At 38.9% G+C, this 15,734-nt stretch overlaps 1 protein-coding gene across 1 annotated transcript in view; it reads right to left on the bottom strand.

Moving 5' to 3' along the window:
* syn2b (synapsin IIb) overlaps window positions 1–15,734 on the bottom strand; it is a 69,935-nt gene that overhangs the window by 28,276 nt on the left and 25,925 nt on the right. Inside the window, exons 2-3 of the mRNA XM_041033792.1 lie at window positions 3,734–3,791; window positions 1,993–2,084 (exon numbers count right to left, since the gene is read on the bottom strand). Coding sequence (XP_040889726.1) covers window positions 1,993–2,084; window positions 3,734–3,791 — 150 coding nt within the window. The remainder of the gene's footprint in view (window positions 1–1,992; window positions 2,085–3,733; window positions 3,792–15,734) is intronic.

Consider the following 15,734-nt stretch of genomic DNA (forward strand, 5'->3'; position numbering starts at 1 on the left):
TTAAAAACTACAGCACCCATCTATTTAAGGAAATTACTGATAATAATGATAATGATGATAATGTATTTGTGACCAGTATTTACATTTTCAGGAGGAACAAACAGGCTCAGGGGTGACAACACAATTTATTGACACTACGAAAAAGATATAATAATTTCAGCCTTATGCTTTAAGAACAAGAGAAAAAAAAACAAGATCAAAGAGGCAGAGAGGAAAAAGAAGTTCTCTGTCAACAGTATGCTGTGAGGGATTTTACAGGTCTCTTGAACTCCTTCTGCCAAACGTAAATTTCCCTTAAGGGATGGTGTACATTTTGTTTTCTCATCTAACCTGCATATACATGAGTGTGGCTGAGCATATGGAAGTTAACCATGCATGCATGCACCAAAGAGATTAGCAAATGTTCCATGAATAGTGCCGTGCCAAAAGCAGTGTGAGTCCATCTGCAGCCACAGAACTCAAAATTTAAGTTTGTAAATGACTTTATTCCTGCTGTGTGCTCATTACCATACAATATTATAGTTGAAATATTATAATCCTTTATGGTTTTCAGCCTCTTGCTCTCCTTTAACACCAAATCCTCTTACCGATCAGGCTCCCACTGCAATATAACCTTAGCAGTTAAAAAACATCAATTTTCATGTTTTACACTATAAATATTTCCCATAGTTCATAAAATAGTACAAAAGTAGCTGCAGACATATTCTGAGTTTAGAAAAGATTATGTCTTCTTTAGGGGTGAGGATTACTCAGCAACACACAGACTTGGGGCTGTTCGATGAACACAGAGCAATTACAGAGACAAATGCAGATAATTAAAAACATCCAAGCCTAAAAAGTGTGTATTGAACTCAGGCAGACAGGCAGACAACAAGGCAGACTGATGATTACGTTATAAGCTCATTAATTTTCTCTACAGGAAGTCCATATTCGGGTGAGACTTACAGGTCCACGAGGAGCTCAGATGACACGTGTTGTAAAATAATAAGGCTTCTGTGGACATGACATTGTCAGGACAGGTGAATGTGAATCCCTCTGTCTGCTCCCATGAATCAAAGTTTCCCTTATTAAGTCAGGCAGTGGTCACTGCTGAGTGTATGTTTATGTGAGAGCATGTGGGGACCGGCCCCTCATAAAGCATATAATTACAGGGCAGAGATGCTGATTATCAGACTGACGCTGCCGTCTTCATTTCCTGTTGGTTTTGTTTCCTGGTAAGCAGTGGGAGATACTGTCTCGCTTAATCACTGGCGAGTCTTCAGCTGGGACACTGTGTGGTTTGTGGTGTGTGAGTGTGTCTGTGTGACTGGCTGGTTTACAGTACGTTCACATGTTTGTATGCAGATCTACTGTGCCAGTCTGTGGGCAATGGTTGTGGTCATGTGCCTCTGCCCTTTTTCCACTGATCAGAGGTTTTAGTAAACAAGTCTATTTATTATTTCCAAGATAATTCTGAGGGTTTTTCTGTCTGTTCTCACAGAAAACTCTTTGGATCACCATTAATTGATGCATAAACATGGAGAAGTAGCACTATGCTGGGGTTTGAAAGCTGTTGCATGTCTGTGTGTTCTCACTCTTTTTGTGAGGACCAAATGTGGACATTTTCATGAGGGCCATTGAGGTTTGGGGTTTGGTTTGTATTTCTTTTTTATATTTTGGGATTGCATGTCATAGTAATCTAAGAGTAGAACAACTAATGTCAACCACAATATAAACACACTATGCTATGCCTTTATAGTAAAATATAATCTCCATTTTTTTTTCTGGAGTAGGTTTGGCATAAGGGGATCCAGCTGGTAAGTTAGGTGGTGAGCTAAGGTTTTTATCATTTGGTTCTATTTTGGGATTAATCTCACCACCAAAGTCATGATAATGGCTAGGGTTACAGAAAGAACTAAAATTAAGACTGGAATTACAGTTTGTGCTTCTCAATAACACACAGAAAAAAACCTAGGTGTGTATATGTGATTGTTGTGTGTGTGTGGTGCTGACCTGACCACTTTGGTACCGCCCCTGATGACCTGCATGTCCACGTTACAGGTTCCATTTGAATGTGAGATGAGGTTGACCTCTGAGAACTCGGCCTAGGAAGATGGAAAGAGGACACAGGACAGTTTCATCAGTTACACTCATTAAGTCTTGATATAAACACTGAGGAAATACTCTGGAATCCCAATGATTTGTTGGTAAATGATCATACACATCTGTTTCAGTAAATGGTTCCTAGTTCTTAAAATAAACAGCCGTAACAACTTATATGCAAAAAGTAGAAAACCAGATGATTATATTGTCAATGTTCAAGGTTATTGTGGAAGAAAAGGTGTGTAACATGTCAACTCTACTCCATAATTACAGTTACTTTCATACCACACACTTCATTATTTTTGTTCATTTGAATAATGACCTGTTCTGGGAACAAAACAAACTAAATTAATACTGAATTTCTTTCTCCTCTTACAAACTTCCTTTGCAGAAGCAGTAAAAGGAAATGAAAAGAAAGACTTTAGTACTGTTTACACATTTGCAGCTGTTTTTTGTATACCTTCAATATACTTTAATGTATTTACTATGTATAAACAAATATGTATCATTGTATGGACAATGTAGTTATTCTAGCATACATACTGTACTTATATACTGGTCTTTGGTGTGGTTGCAAACATAGATGGAGGATTTCTCTGTGACTCATAGCTGCCATGTCCTCTCTCCTCTTGCGTCTATTTTCGTTTTCTGTGGTTGAGGCTTGAGGTTGTAATTTGACTGTCAACATCTATTAGGTGTGAAACTGTTTGGTGTGAAACCCATGAGAGTAGTCAATTCAAATGCAGTAACCAAGTGCTGCAGAATGGTTTGCTGGTTTGGAGGTTCAACCAATATGAAACCAAAATGTCACATACTGCCAATATATTACCTGAACACGTAACGTAACCACACCATGATATTACTAAGGTTCTCGTATTATTTTACATGTTAAGAAATGCAAGTTTTGAATGTATGGTTACAACCACAGACTCCTGATATTTTCATATCTTCCTGTATTAAACATAACTAGAAGTGTCCAGCAGTGCTTTTACTAAATGCGAACATCAGCGTTATCTGTAGCAAATTTCATGACAAATAATCCACTAGTTGTGAGGATAGTTCACTTAAAATAAAACTGACTGATCCCATAGTGATGAGATCCTCTTCTGGGGACCATGAATGTGTGTACAAAATTTCCTAGCAACCCACCCTGTAGTTGTTAAGATATTTCAGTCTGCACCAAAGTGCTGGACCAACCAACACTACCATCCCCAGAGCCACGGCGCCAGCATGGCTAAAAATGTGTAATTGTAGGTGTTCCAGTAGGTTAACCGTCTTTTGGCTCTGAAGAACATGTTGCAATAGGCCTTGGGAAAATATCTGAACTCATATTTCTGCATCCACTACACAGCGAGGTAACTATTCACACTTTTCTGATGTGACAGCATTTACTTTTTTTTGCACGTCAGCTTCTTCTTTTAAGGAACTTGTGACCTGTTGTACAAAGCAAAAGACAAGTGGAGCTTATCTGAGAGAGTGTTTTGTTTTTATTGAACATGTCCCGGGGCACCAGTGTCTCAGTGAAAATAAATGCATTTCCATATCAAACGTGAATATGGTATCAGACCACTTTCATCTCTCTTCTGATTCCTCCCCAACCCTCTTATAAATGATTCTGCAGCATCACAGGTCTATAAAATCAATATTATACCTGCTCCACTTTGATGTCGTAGTCACCAAGGACCTTCTTTCCCCGAAACACTTTGGCCCTGGAAGAAAAGAGAAGAGAAGAGAGTTGCCATTTGTACACTCAAAATCTTCAGTTGTCTGTGCTGCCCTCTACTGGACATCACACTCCCTGTGGAACACGTGAAAGAAAGAAAATGGATGCCTGCTTGTGCACTTTTAATGGCCAAACTTTCTCAGCTATAGGGCAATGTTTATTCTAATGAGTTTTTTGAACAGCTTTAAAAGAGACAGCAGATTGGTGTTGCCATACCAAAACTGCAATTAGTCTCATGTCAGTGGGCGATGACATTAAATTCTGATTAGGGCCACAATTCATCTGCAAATATTAAATGCTGTCTTGCAGTTTGAATGATGAATGTACCCAATAACAGTCGTGGTTTGACGGAGTCTTCTTCATTTCTTGGCTGCTACTGGCTCAAGAGTGATGTAGAAATAGACACACACAGGCAGGCAGATGGAGGGCAGGCAGACAAAGACAGACTGACAGACAGAATGAGACTGCCAGCCAAAACACAAACGGACAAAATGCTCAGGACATCTCATTTTACACAACACTGTAAATGGATCGCAAATGGTTTACAGTGCGTCCAACATCAGCCCATAGCCTTCACTGATGCTAAATAAAGCAGTAACCATGACTCTGAATCAGAGTTGTATGTTTTTGAAAATCTGGCTGATAAGGTACTTTCTATAGGTACTTTCATAGACTATATTTTATAACTCTACAACATGTTAACTTTCAAGAAGCCCTATCTTTTTCTGCTTGTTAGTCTTTGTTTTTTTTTCATGCACCAGCTTTAGTATAGAGTTGTTTGCAAAATGTAATGTCTCAGGACCCTCCTAAACACAAGATGATGTATCTCAAGACCTACAAAGAGTATGATTTCTAAAAATATCAGCAAGTTAAAATCACTTCCTCTCCAAACAGTATCCCAGCTTATGCATCACAATCAGACATTAGCTCAAATTATATGTGTACTCATGGTTCCTCTCTGTGCTGTCAATTAAAATGTATGTAAGATTCCTTCCATGTAACCTCATAGGACCTTGTGTAGAGCAGCACAGAAGCATCTGGCTTGTTGGTCTGGTTCATTAGGATCAGACCATCTGTGAGAGAAACACTCTGAGGGTATGACGCAGTAACTTCCAGCTATCAATAACCACGCCAGCAAAATTGGTGACCTTAGGATTATTGCAATATATCATTTTCAGTCCCACTAGAGGGTAAAATTGTGTGATTTTCTTTTTTTTTTTTCAGGATGAGCAGACGCTTGAACACACACTGCAATGCTGCTATAATGACACCCCAACCTCTACCACTGACACCAATCTCACATCATAAAAAACAAATGATTATCATGACAAACATCATCTCTCTGACAGAAACTTGCCATCACTTACATTTTCTCAGAGCAATTTACTGCAAAATAAAGCATTTCTAACCCCACTGCTGCTGAATGGGTGTAGGAGCAAATGAGGCTCCACATTCAGCATGTGTTCGGTATCTGCAGCGCACAACGGAAAACAATACACAGAGACGTGGATAACAAGGATGTCAGGCCAACACAGTAATGGACAATTATAGTGTTCTACTGAAAGGCTGCTGATGTAGCTTCCTCATTTAATTCCATCAAAAAGCATAATCTAGCTGCCACAAAGCAAAACACACCAACTGCAAATACGAATCCTAACAGAGCTGGAAGTGAGTGCGTGAGAGAAGGCTTTAACAGGACAAAAGGGAAAAAAAGATAACCTTTATGTTTAATTTTGAGGGATGACAAAAGCTTGTTTTAGCAGGCATTTGCATAATTTTCTTTTTCTTAAAAGCTGCATTACTAAATACTTTGGCCAACCGGGGTCAATGGAACAAGCTGAAAACTTAACACAGACAAACTGTCAACTTATTATGTTGTAATGTTAAAAAAGAGTTGCCTATTTACACATCCAGCAGACACACAGTGCCTAGAGATGTGTTTGTGGTTACCTGATGAATGTCAGTCCACTATCCTCTCTGCTTTTAGCTCTGTTTCAGTCTGTTAAATAAAATATCTGCCCCTTTAGCAGCTAAATGTTCCACTATGTTCACCAGCCAGTTGCTAACTTGGTCTGTCTGTTTGGTGCTGAGCAGGTAGTGCAGAGTGGGATTTTAGAGCTTTTTTACTGTAATATGCTGTGGCTCGAGGTTGATTCCTTTGCAGACTACTGCAACTTAAACAAACATTTCAATAACATTACAGAGACATCCCAGAAACACGTAACAAGATACATGTCAGCTGCAACAAGGAACATGTAACCCAGTGTTTTCTTACACCTGATTGGCACTTCTACCAAGCTGCTTGGTGATCAAGAAACACAAAATCTTGATCTGCCATTTGAAGAGTAGCTCAGCACAAGGTTGAAAAGCAGCAGTTTGCTGCCCTCTCTGGTGAAAATATGAGTGGTCAGAAATGTGTTGCACTTTTAACCACACCCAACAGCCATGTCAGTGAGTCCTGGATCACATAAAAACCCGTATACCATTTGGCATAAGATAGAAAAAGTAGTACAACAGCAAAAAAGCTCTGCCAAGTAACAAACACAAATTTGGAACTGCCTTTAGACACCATGAGTTTAGACCATTACCCTGGATGGCGGCAAGGACATCTTGGATATTCACTGTATTTAATTAGATTTTTGAAGTTTCACTAAAGCAAAAAAGCAAGAAATTAAGCAAGCAAAATTACTTTAATTTGGAAAGTGTTCATATATTCTCAGAGACACCCTGATGCTATTTTGTTAAAGTATGCCTGTGTTACTGTGTTTGTTATGCGGTACAAGACTTCACTTATGTCATATAAATGACTGAAAGAATACACCACTGACATATGCTGCAGCAGAGAGCAATATTTTAAGGGAATGCATTCTGTGTAATTCCCTAAAAATTATATTCCAACCATAAGTGTTAAGGATATAAGCAGATAAAATAAAAATAAAAAAGATACTGTTGATGCAAGCATAAATTAAATTATGGTTTAACTGCATTTCAAAATGGAGCAAATCAAATTTTTCGGTAACCCCCCCACCACCAATCCCCAAACCATGCAATGAATATTTAATATAATGTTTATTTCTAATCCCAAATTGCCCATGGATTTTCGTACAAAGTAGAAACGATTTAAGTTTCTATAGTAACTGTGGCAGATCTGTTTATTTGCTCAGGCAATGTGTGGGTGATGTTAAGATTTAGCTCTCAGTCTAGCTACTATCCACATGTAACAGGGAATACTGTAACTCAGAGCGCAGAGTGCAGGGTGGTACACTAGTCTGAGAGACAGAAATAAAGGTGAATTTAAATAAGTACATGCTCTTTAATTCATGAGCTTCACAGCTCAGACACATCTGGAGTAAACATCTGAGGAAGGAAGCTGGTTAGAGTTTTGAGGATGAAAATGATTAAATATATAATACTGGAATGATGCAATTTAATAAACTGAAAATCAAAGAAAATGAGGAGCACATGGTATACAGTAACTAGCAACTGTTTTACGGTAAAGTTATACTAACATAACATGGTTTTGAACAGGGTGGTATGATGCTATTGGACCAGAATTTGAACTGTATCCAGCACAAGTCACATGACCACAGCTTTGATGCACGTTTGTGGTTCTAACTATGGCTTTGTGCTGGGCTCCATTCAACAGCTGAGCATTTTTTTCAGGGTCATTTGATGCGATTCCACTTTCACTATTGATCTGTAGAGTCAAAGAGTCTGAGACAGCCGCACAGTTCTGTAGAAATTAAGCCTTTCAAATCAATGCATGATAGTGAGAGAGAGAGAGAGAGAGAGAGAGAGAGAGAGAGAGAGAGAGAGAGAGAAAGAGAGTGACAAAAGAGAAAAATGCAGAGAAGAGGAATGAATGGCATTAGTATTGAAAATTATGGAGAGTCAGCAATACAATAAGTATATTAAACAAAAAATAATGAGCAATACAATAACTGCAGAGTGGACTTGGGCATTAGCAGCCTAAATCTGCGTAATTATCACAATATTAGCTGTGTATTTTAATTTGCTTTGCAGTGGGCACTCCATTCCTGATTTCCCGCAGTGAACCCTTATGAACCCATTTACATCACCAGAATAATGCGTGACAATTTTTTTATTTTTAGTTGGTTCAGCAATCTCCTCCGTTCCCAGAATCTCTGCAAGAAAGTAGCTTTCCTAAACAACACCTAAACGATGCTTGACTGCTAAAGCTCATCAAATGGTCAGAATTAGTCCAAGAACCCAAGAAATATCCTCCTCAAGCTATGTTTTACATGTCTTTAAGTCCTGTATCATGTAATGAGTTATGTTTGACAAGAATAGACACCATGATCGGGGTGTACTCACTGGCTCTGCTTCCCCGTTTAAGCTCAATACACATCACATTATGACAGGTGATATGTCCTTGTCACATTCTTCCACATTTTCTTCCTATTTCTCGCCACTTCTATTTCTCCTTGCATTGCGATAGTTTTCCCAATTTCCCTCTGAATCATCTCAATCTCAGTCATTTTCCCCACCCATCTGTTTTTCTCACATTAATGGAATATATGCATAGAAATGAGCCAAGCATGATAAGCCACTGCATTTTAATGGGTTTAAAGAGACAAGAGATTGGATAAGGCAGACTGTGTTGTTGTGGTGTTTTAAAATTTAGAAAATACATCCGTCTTTGGGAACAGCACATTGACATAAATGTCAAAATCAAATTAAGGAATAAAGTAAAGCTGTATTTTCAAACTAGATTCAGATTCAGATTCAGAGAACTTTATTGTCAATGATTACGTTGCACCAGCTCAGAAGATCACAGTAGAGGTAGAGAAGGACCCTAACAAGCTTGATAAAAACCAAACTGTCACTATAATTGTGAATTCATAATGCTTTTTCAAAAACCTGCACAAAAATGACCATCCTCCTTTCCTGGCACAGCACACAATGGCTCTGGAAAGGCAAGACTTAACATGCCCTGGGTTTCTCATTGGTTGATCCACAAGTGGAGCGGAGATTGTGTAAAACAAGAATCTGACTACTGGGGTTAAAGGGCACAAAAAGTGTTAGAGCAGTCATGTCAGCTCCAGTGTGGTGGGAGATGGTGTAATTATTTGGCATGCTGTTGCTGCGGGTGCAGACAGACAATGTAGGAGCATGAAATGAGAGTGCAGTGGAAGGAATAACACAGAGGCTGGTGAACTATGCTGGCTGTAGACCAAGAACTCATTTTCAGTTTCTATGGAAACTTTCTGACTGCATGCAACCTGTTACTGTAAGTTTTTCTAGGCACTCTTGTTACTGAATGTCACAGGGTAGAGGACTTGCTGCACTGTTCTCTGTGAACTGTAACATTTAAGCGCGATGCGCTTCAGACCACACCCCAGTCAGTGAAAAGGATGCTTCACTGTTGTTAGCAGATGGTAAACGCCTACTCTGAAATCACTGTTTGCGATGTGGCCAGAAGTATGTACAACATACTTAAGCATTTCAACCAATGCAGAGCAGAGCAGTGCTCGGCTTTTCTGCTTTTCTGCCAAATCTTATTTAATGGTAAATTTATCCAAAGGGTAACATTCAAAGAGAAGACGAAGAGGGAGGAAAGAATGCTAAGAGTAAGAAAACAGCATGCTGCATACAAAAGAGGGCTGGCTGGATTATACTCTGCAACACTAATACTGTTTTTATTATAGTAAGAACCAATTTATTCAACAGGGCACCACTGGCTCAGAGGCTCTTTAATTATGTTGGACTGAAGCAGGAAAGGTTGAAAAACTGAGAAACACAAGCAATTCTGAAGCAACTAAAAAAGATAGTGTGGATGCAGGATGTTGTAAAGGTAACAGTCATGAACAAAACTGGGAACTAACACACAGATGTATGCAAGAAAAACATGGCATTCTTATTTACTTAATGAATTATTACTGTATTTCTTGTAATTGAATCATCCTTTTGATCGTAAACGTTCCTTGGTTTTATTTGTACGGTCTATGCTGCCCAGGTTGATTTTTTGCTAAAATTCCACAATGCTTTCCAAAGCTTGTTCTAACAGTGTCAAGACAAACCAGCCCTCTGATGATGCAGTGGTTTGAAGAGCTGCAGTAAATCCCTCAGAGACTCATCAAACACACAGAAACAAACTTCTTTTTTTCAGAATTTTTTATCATCTACTTTTTCCTCTCCAAGCAGAGGCTCAGAGTTCAGTGTGATATTTGTCCTTCGACGTCTGCGAGGATTTGATTATTCCTCTCTGCCCATTACGTGAGGAAGAAAAAATTAGCCATAAGAAGCAGAGCTCTGATTGGCCACCCTCACTGAACATGCACAGCATAAAAAGCTTCAAATCAGTGTGGTATTGGCTCATATATTCTTGCCTGAGGTGAAGATGTCGTTTGAATTATTCAGGTGCAGCACAGGAGGCTGTAACACCTCCTCTTGCCATTATCCTCCTCTCTCTGCCCTGCAGGAATCTGCAGGTATCCCACAGACTGCACTTCCCTTAAACACACTGTAAATGTGCCATGTCAGTGTGTCTGGCAAAAACTGTAAGCTGTGGTAAATACAGTATAACTATACAATGGTCACAAGTCAAATATAGGCTCCACCTTCCACACCCTCTATACAATAATAAATCTAGAGCTCATTTGATAAACCTTAGCTTAAAAATGATAAATAACATAACATTTCTAATGCTACGATAACTGATTAAAAAAATTCTTAAACTCTAATTAAATCTAGTATCTTGTAATTGGTCATTTTAAACATATGTAAGCAGCTCTGCTGTGGCTAGTGGACCTAAGCTGACTTGCTGTCAGTAAATCCTGTAACATGACAGAGGGACATAAGCAGAGTATATTTTATTAATCACTGACCTTGGACTTGTTTCATGTGTTGTTTTGGATACCTGTGCGTAATTATTGGGGTGGATTTGGTAGGCCTGACACTTTGGTACTGTACCCTTGAACATAATAGGACAGAAATACATTAATTTTCTGTACACTAAGTTTAGCAAATGACAGGGCAGGTGGATGTGTGTGTTTGTGGTGGTAGAGGGATCAGTGCCTGTGGTTTGTTGCCGTGGTTTTATTTCATTACAGTGATAAATGATGATCCACAGGGCAGGCTGTGTTCTCATGAAGACACAAATGCATGCTTAGAAGTGTGTGTATGTGTGTGTGTTGTGCGTGTGTGTTAGAGCACCCACTGACAGCACATCTGCCTCATTGAAAAAGGCTCGTCTAGGGAACATCTTGAAACTAACAGCAGAGTTGATTGTTTTCTTGGGGTTTCGCTGAATCCCGCCTGCAGATACTGAGAGATTTGTTACTTAACTGTGCGTGTGTGCGTGTGTGTGCTGTGTAGTTACTGTGCGTCTTGTCCTTGGAAATCAGGCAGGATGACAGTCATCTTTTTTATCTTGTCCCTGTAATTTGACAGCTTTGCTTTAACTCCGTAGCTTTCTTTGACTCTTTTGCTCTTGTACCCCCTCTTGTTCCTCGCCCACCCTCCACTACCTCGCAGTTTGTCTCATTCTGCCACTTGTAGTTTCTCTAACATATACCTTCTCATCCTTTTACACATTTCTCAAAGCAGAAAGACATTTTCATCGGCTGAAAAAGTAATTACTAATAAAAATCCCTCTGCAGGTAAAATATTGTTTTTTCTGCAACAACTTGAGTCAGTTGCTATGAGTCACTATGAAGCATTTACAAGAATGTGCAGCCTGTTATGTTGAAATGATGTTAGAGCTCATGATGCCTTTACAGAGTGGCGGAAAGTAACTACCTGCACTCATGTAGTTTACTCATACTCATGTATTTCCACTTTATGTTACTTTATACTTTTACTCCATTACATTTCAGAGGGACATAACTTCACTCCATTCATTTTAGAGCGATAGTTTCTGGTTTTATTTCAGAATTTCTGATATTTAAATGCAGGACTTTACACTATATTTTATTCTTTTACTCACATAAAAGATCTCAATACTTCTTCCAGTGTTTCATTTGTAACAAGACAGAGCAATTTTCCAACAGGTCCACCTTCAACTTTTGAATGACAGCTTACAACAGCAGCATGCCGCCAGAATGGAATCTGTCTATGGATTTCAAAATGGCAAGACATGACATCTCTGATTTCTCCTCCATTAAAGACTGATTTTCAGACATTTCAGGCATTTTAAAAAGCCATGTATTTTCTGAAATTGTGATTGATTTGTAAATACAATGGCTAGATTTCATGTTCCCAATATTTGAGAGGCGAGCTGGGCCGGGGAATCGGGAGATTGATTAGCACTGTCAGCCCATCAAGGCGGTCAGTCGGTAATATTAAAATCAATATGTCAATAAAGATGAGAATACACAAACTGAGCAATCCACTCAGAGTAGAGATGGTAATGAGAAGAGGAAATACGGCATACTGATGATTTTACACAAGGAAAACCAAAATGTGCACTTATTAGACTAGAATGTTTTTAATATGATGCACTAGAACTTAAAAATCTATTAAAGTGACTGTTAACAAATTTATAAACATTTTACAGGACATAAAACCTATTTTCTATGCTCTAATTATCTGCTTTGGTGCCATAGTATCAATATTCTGCCATTCCTGCACCTGTCAAAGTGTGAGCTGAATGACCAATTAGCCTGTATTGTTTTCATTTAGACTGAATGCAGTGGCATTTGGTTCTCCATTCACTAATTAAGGGAAGCGACAAAGTCAGACAATTACTGGCAAATACGGGGCATGATTTTTTATTCCAGAATGAGGTTCTCCAGGCAGAAGAAAACCAACCTTGTCATTACAGCAAATTGCTGGCTGCGTCAGAAAAGCCTCTATGACTGTGGTCTGATTAGGACTGTTGTATTTGTGTCTTCCAATGGAAACCTCCAAAGAAAGACACAATGTAGACCAGGATCTGTCCTCCTGTTTAATGAATTAAGTCAGCAATACCCGCCATTGAATTTCTAACTGAATCTTTAAAACACACAGCAGATTAGAGCCGCAACTAACAGTTATTTTCCTTATTGATTACTCTGCTGTTTTTTTCTTTGATTATCTGCTTAGTCTTTTTGCCTGTAAAATGTCAGAAAAAAATGAAAAATGTAAACAATAACATCCAGAAGCCCATTGTGGTCTTAAAATCCCTTATTTTACTTTAACATCAGTTCAAAACCCAAAGATGGTCAGTTCATCATGTAAGGCAGAAAAGCAGTAAATCCTCACTTTTAAGAAGCTGGAGCCAGAGAACGTGAGTCTAAAGCCATGCTAGTGGTTCTGTGAAGCTGCACCTCAGTGCTTTGAGCTACATGCCAACATGTGTGTAACATTTAGTGGGTGTAATGTTATGTGTAATAATGTATATTCATGTTTAACATTCAACAATTACTTCGCCAGTTACTGACATTTCTGTCTTATAGGGTGCATCAGACATACTACTCCTTTGTTTTACATTTATGTTTAACTGCGGTTCTAATTAGTTATTTCACTTGTGCATTATGAAAACATGACTATTACCTGTGTCACTAGAAGTTGTGACAGAGTTATTCATGGTCTTTTTTTGACATTATGAGAGTAAAGGATTTGAAAAAAGGGTACACACAGGATCTGCCCAGAAGAATGACTCACTACAGCTGATTAAAATTTCAGAAGCTAAAGTTAACTCAAAGTCTACCTTTCATCTGTTTGTCTCCAAAAGTATGAGTCCAATCACTGTGGGCTTTTAAGATTAAGAGAGTTGTTTTCTCAGTTTTAAAGACTGGGCTTTGCACTCCCGACCCAGTGTTTTATTCACTGACTGAAATGCTCAGATGGATAAAGAGTTCAGGAGACAGTGGTTTAAATTTAAAGATTCTCTACAACTCCTTTGCGTTGGAAAAGTGGTGCGTCAATCGAATCAGGTCCTCTTACGATGGAGCAACAGGGCCTGAGAAAAATCTAATTTTAACAAGTACCGTGCACGTACCAGACACCATTAGCTTTCTCTGAAAATTGCACTGGGTGGACAATTTGATCCCATTGTAGGAGGGAGATGCATAACTTATACGAGTCAAGAACTTGAGCACACAACCTCCAGGCACAGAATTGTTTCCTCCGATCGTTGCAATAAGATGAGCAGTCTTGAAATGACAGCCACGAACTGATTCATCTTTTAGTGAGGTGAAACTAAGGTGAGTACTCTTCCTGGTTTAATGGTGGGTTGAGACAGAGTGTCTGTCTGTGGCAAGATGGAGAGCAGATAAATCATTCCAGACAGCTCTGCTGTGGCTAGGCACAAATGACACTTTATGTGCACTTTATCCAGATGTCCGTCTAACTACTGTCTCTTTTTTTTTTTTTTGCTATCTGGACACACCTGAGAGAACAGACTACTTTAAACGCACACACAAACACACCGGCATATGAAAACACAAATATTGTCTAATGACAGAAATAGTCAAGAGGACTATTTCAAGGTTGAGTGACAGTTTGAAGAAGTCTGTTACAAAATGGTGTCAGTGATTCAGAACTCAAGTTTGTCTCTTGACAGCAAGTTCAGGTTCAAATCTGCCATCAGATCCTTGTGGTGAACTTCCTTGTTACTTGAATTACAAAAAGGATTTCAGTCTCAGTTCAGGTTTCAGATTTAATGTTGTTTCTCAATGTGATCTAAAAATGAAATGGATTAACCAGGCTTTGTCAGGGCACATTCAGACATTGCAAGAGGAGCACTGGGACATGTACTTTTTGTGTGAAGAGACAGAATCATATTTCAGTAAAAATAAATTCTCAAAGAAAACAGACATATTAAAGTTTTGAGTGCCACAAACCTGATGGTATTTGGTTATTATGGTAGTGTTTCAGAAGCAAATATCTCAAAATATTGCCAAATCAAAACTATTTGTATGACAGGATAGCAACAGGTGTAAGTGAAAAAGTTGGGTTTTCATTAAGTCAAACATTTTTTGATATAGTTAATTTTATTAAGGAGTTTTTAAGGATTACAACTTTTATGTGGAAAGTGGACGTGATGAAAACACTCTAAAACCATTAAAAAGTGAAATCTCATGGATAAATTCACCTGGTTGACATCTAAGGCAATACTCTGAATTGCGCTGTGTTCTACTCTGTGTTCTGCTGACGTTCTGCGTACTTTCACGAAGAGCTGTCATGATAGATTATACAACAACTGCCTCGTGCGGTGAAGTGCTCTGTCCGCTTTTTCTCTCACACACATATTAACACATACGAATGAAAACAGTATACACCTACTAACAACTCCCCACACACTCATCACCGTTTCACTGCCACAGTGTCACTGTTTGCAAAGTCATCATCACTCCTCTTATTGTTCTGCTTTGTTCAGAGCTTGTGTGATGTGTGTGGTTTCATATGTGTGTCTGCGTTTGTCCACCGCCCACACCGCCTGTTTGTCGTGACAATGCTTGGAGCATAGTGTTTAATTTTAGACAGACAGACAGACAGAGAAGACAGACAGAGAAGACAGACAGACAGACAGACAGACAGACAGACAGAGACAGACAGACAGACAGACAGACAGACAGACAGACAGACAGACAGACAGACAGACAGAGAAGACAAAGAAACTGCTGATCCACCTATTGGCACTTTGCCTAATAGGAAAAGTCACAAACACAATGTTCCAGGTTACCTTAGCCAGATGGACAAAAAGCCAGCACAGGGGAGATATATAGTAAATGATGCTCTCACTGAGGTGGCTATCACTCAGTTTACAGCATTACAGCGAGTGCTTTCTGCGATTTGGCACATATACTCTGAGAGGCACATGACATAGCAACAATGTGTGTCAGAGACTGTTGTATGATAACTGTTTTTACTAACATATGGAGTTGATTGCAATAGCTGTAGTTGAACAGTCACTGGTATTTATGGAAATATAACTAGACTTAACACGACAATAGTCACAATTATGTGTTGAGTGAAAAGCAAT

Source organism: Toxotes jaculatrix, chromosome 3, assembly GCF_017976425.1.
Source record: "Toxotes jaculatrix isolate fToxJac2 chromosome 3, fToxJac2.pri, whole genome shotgun sequence".
Lineage (NCBI taxonomy): Eukaryota > Metazoa > Chordata > Actinopteri > Toxotidae > Toxotes > Toxotes jaculatrix.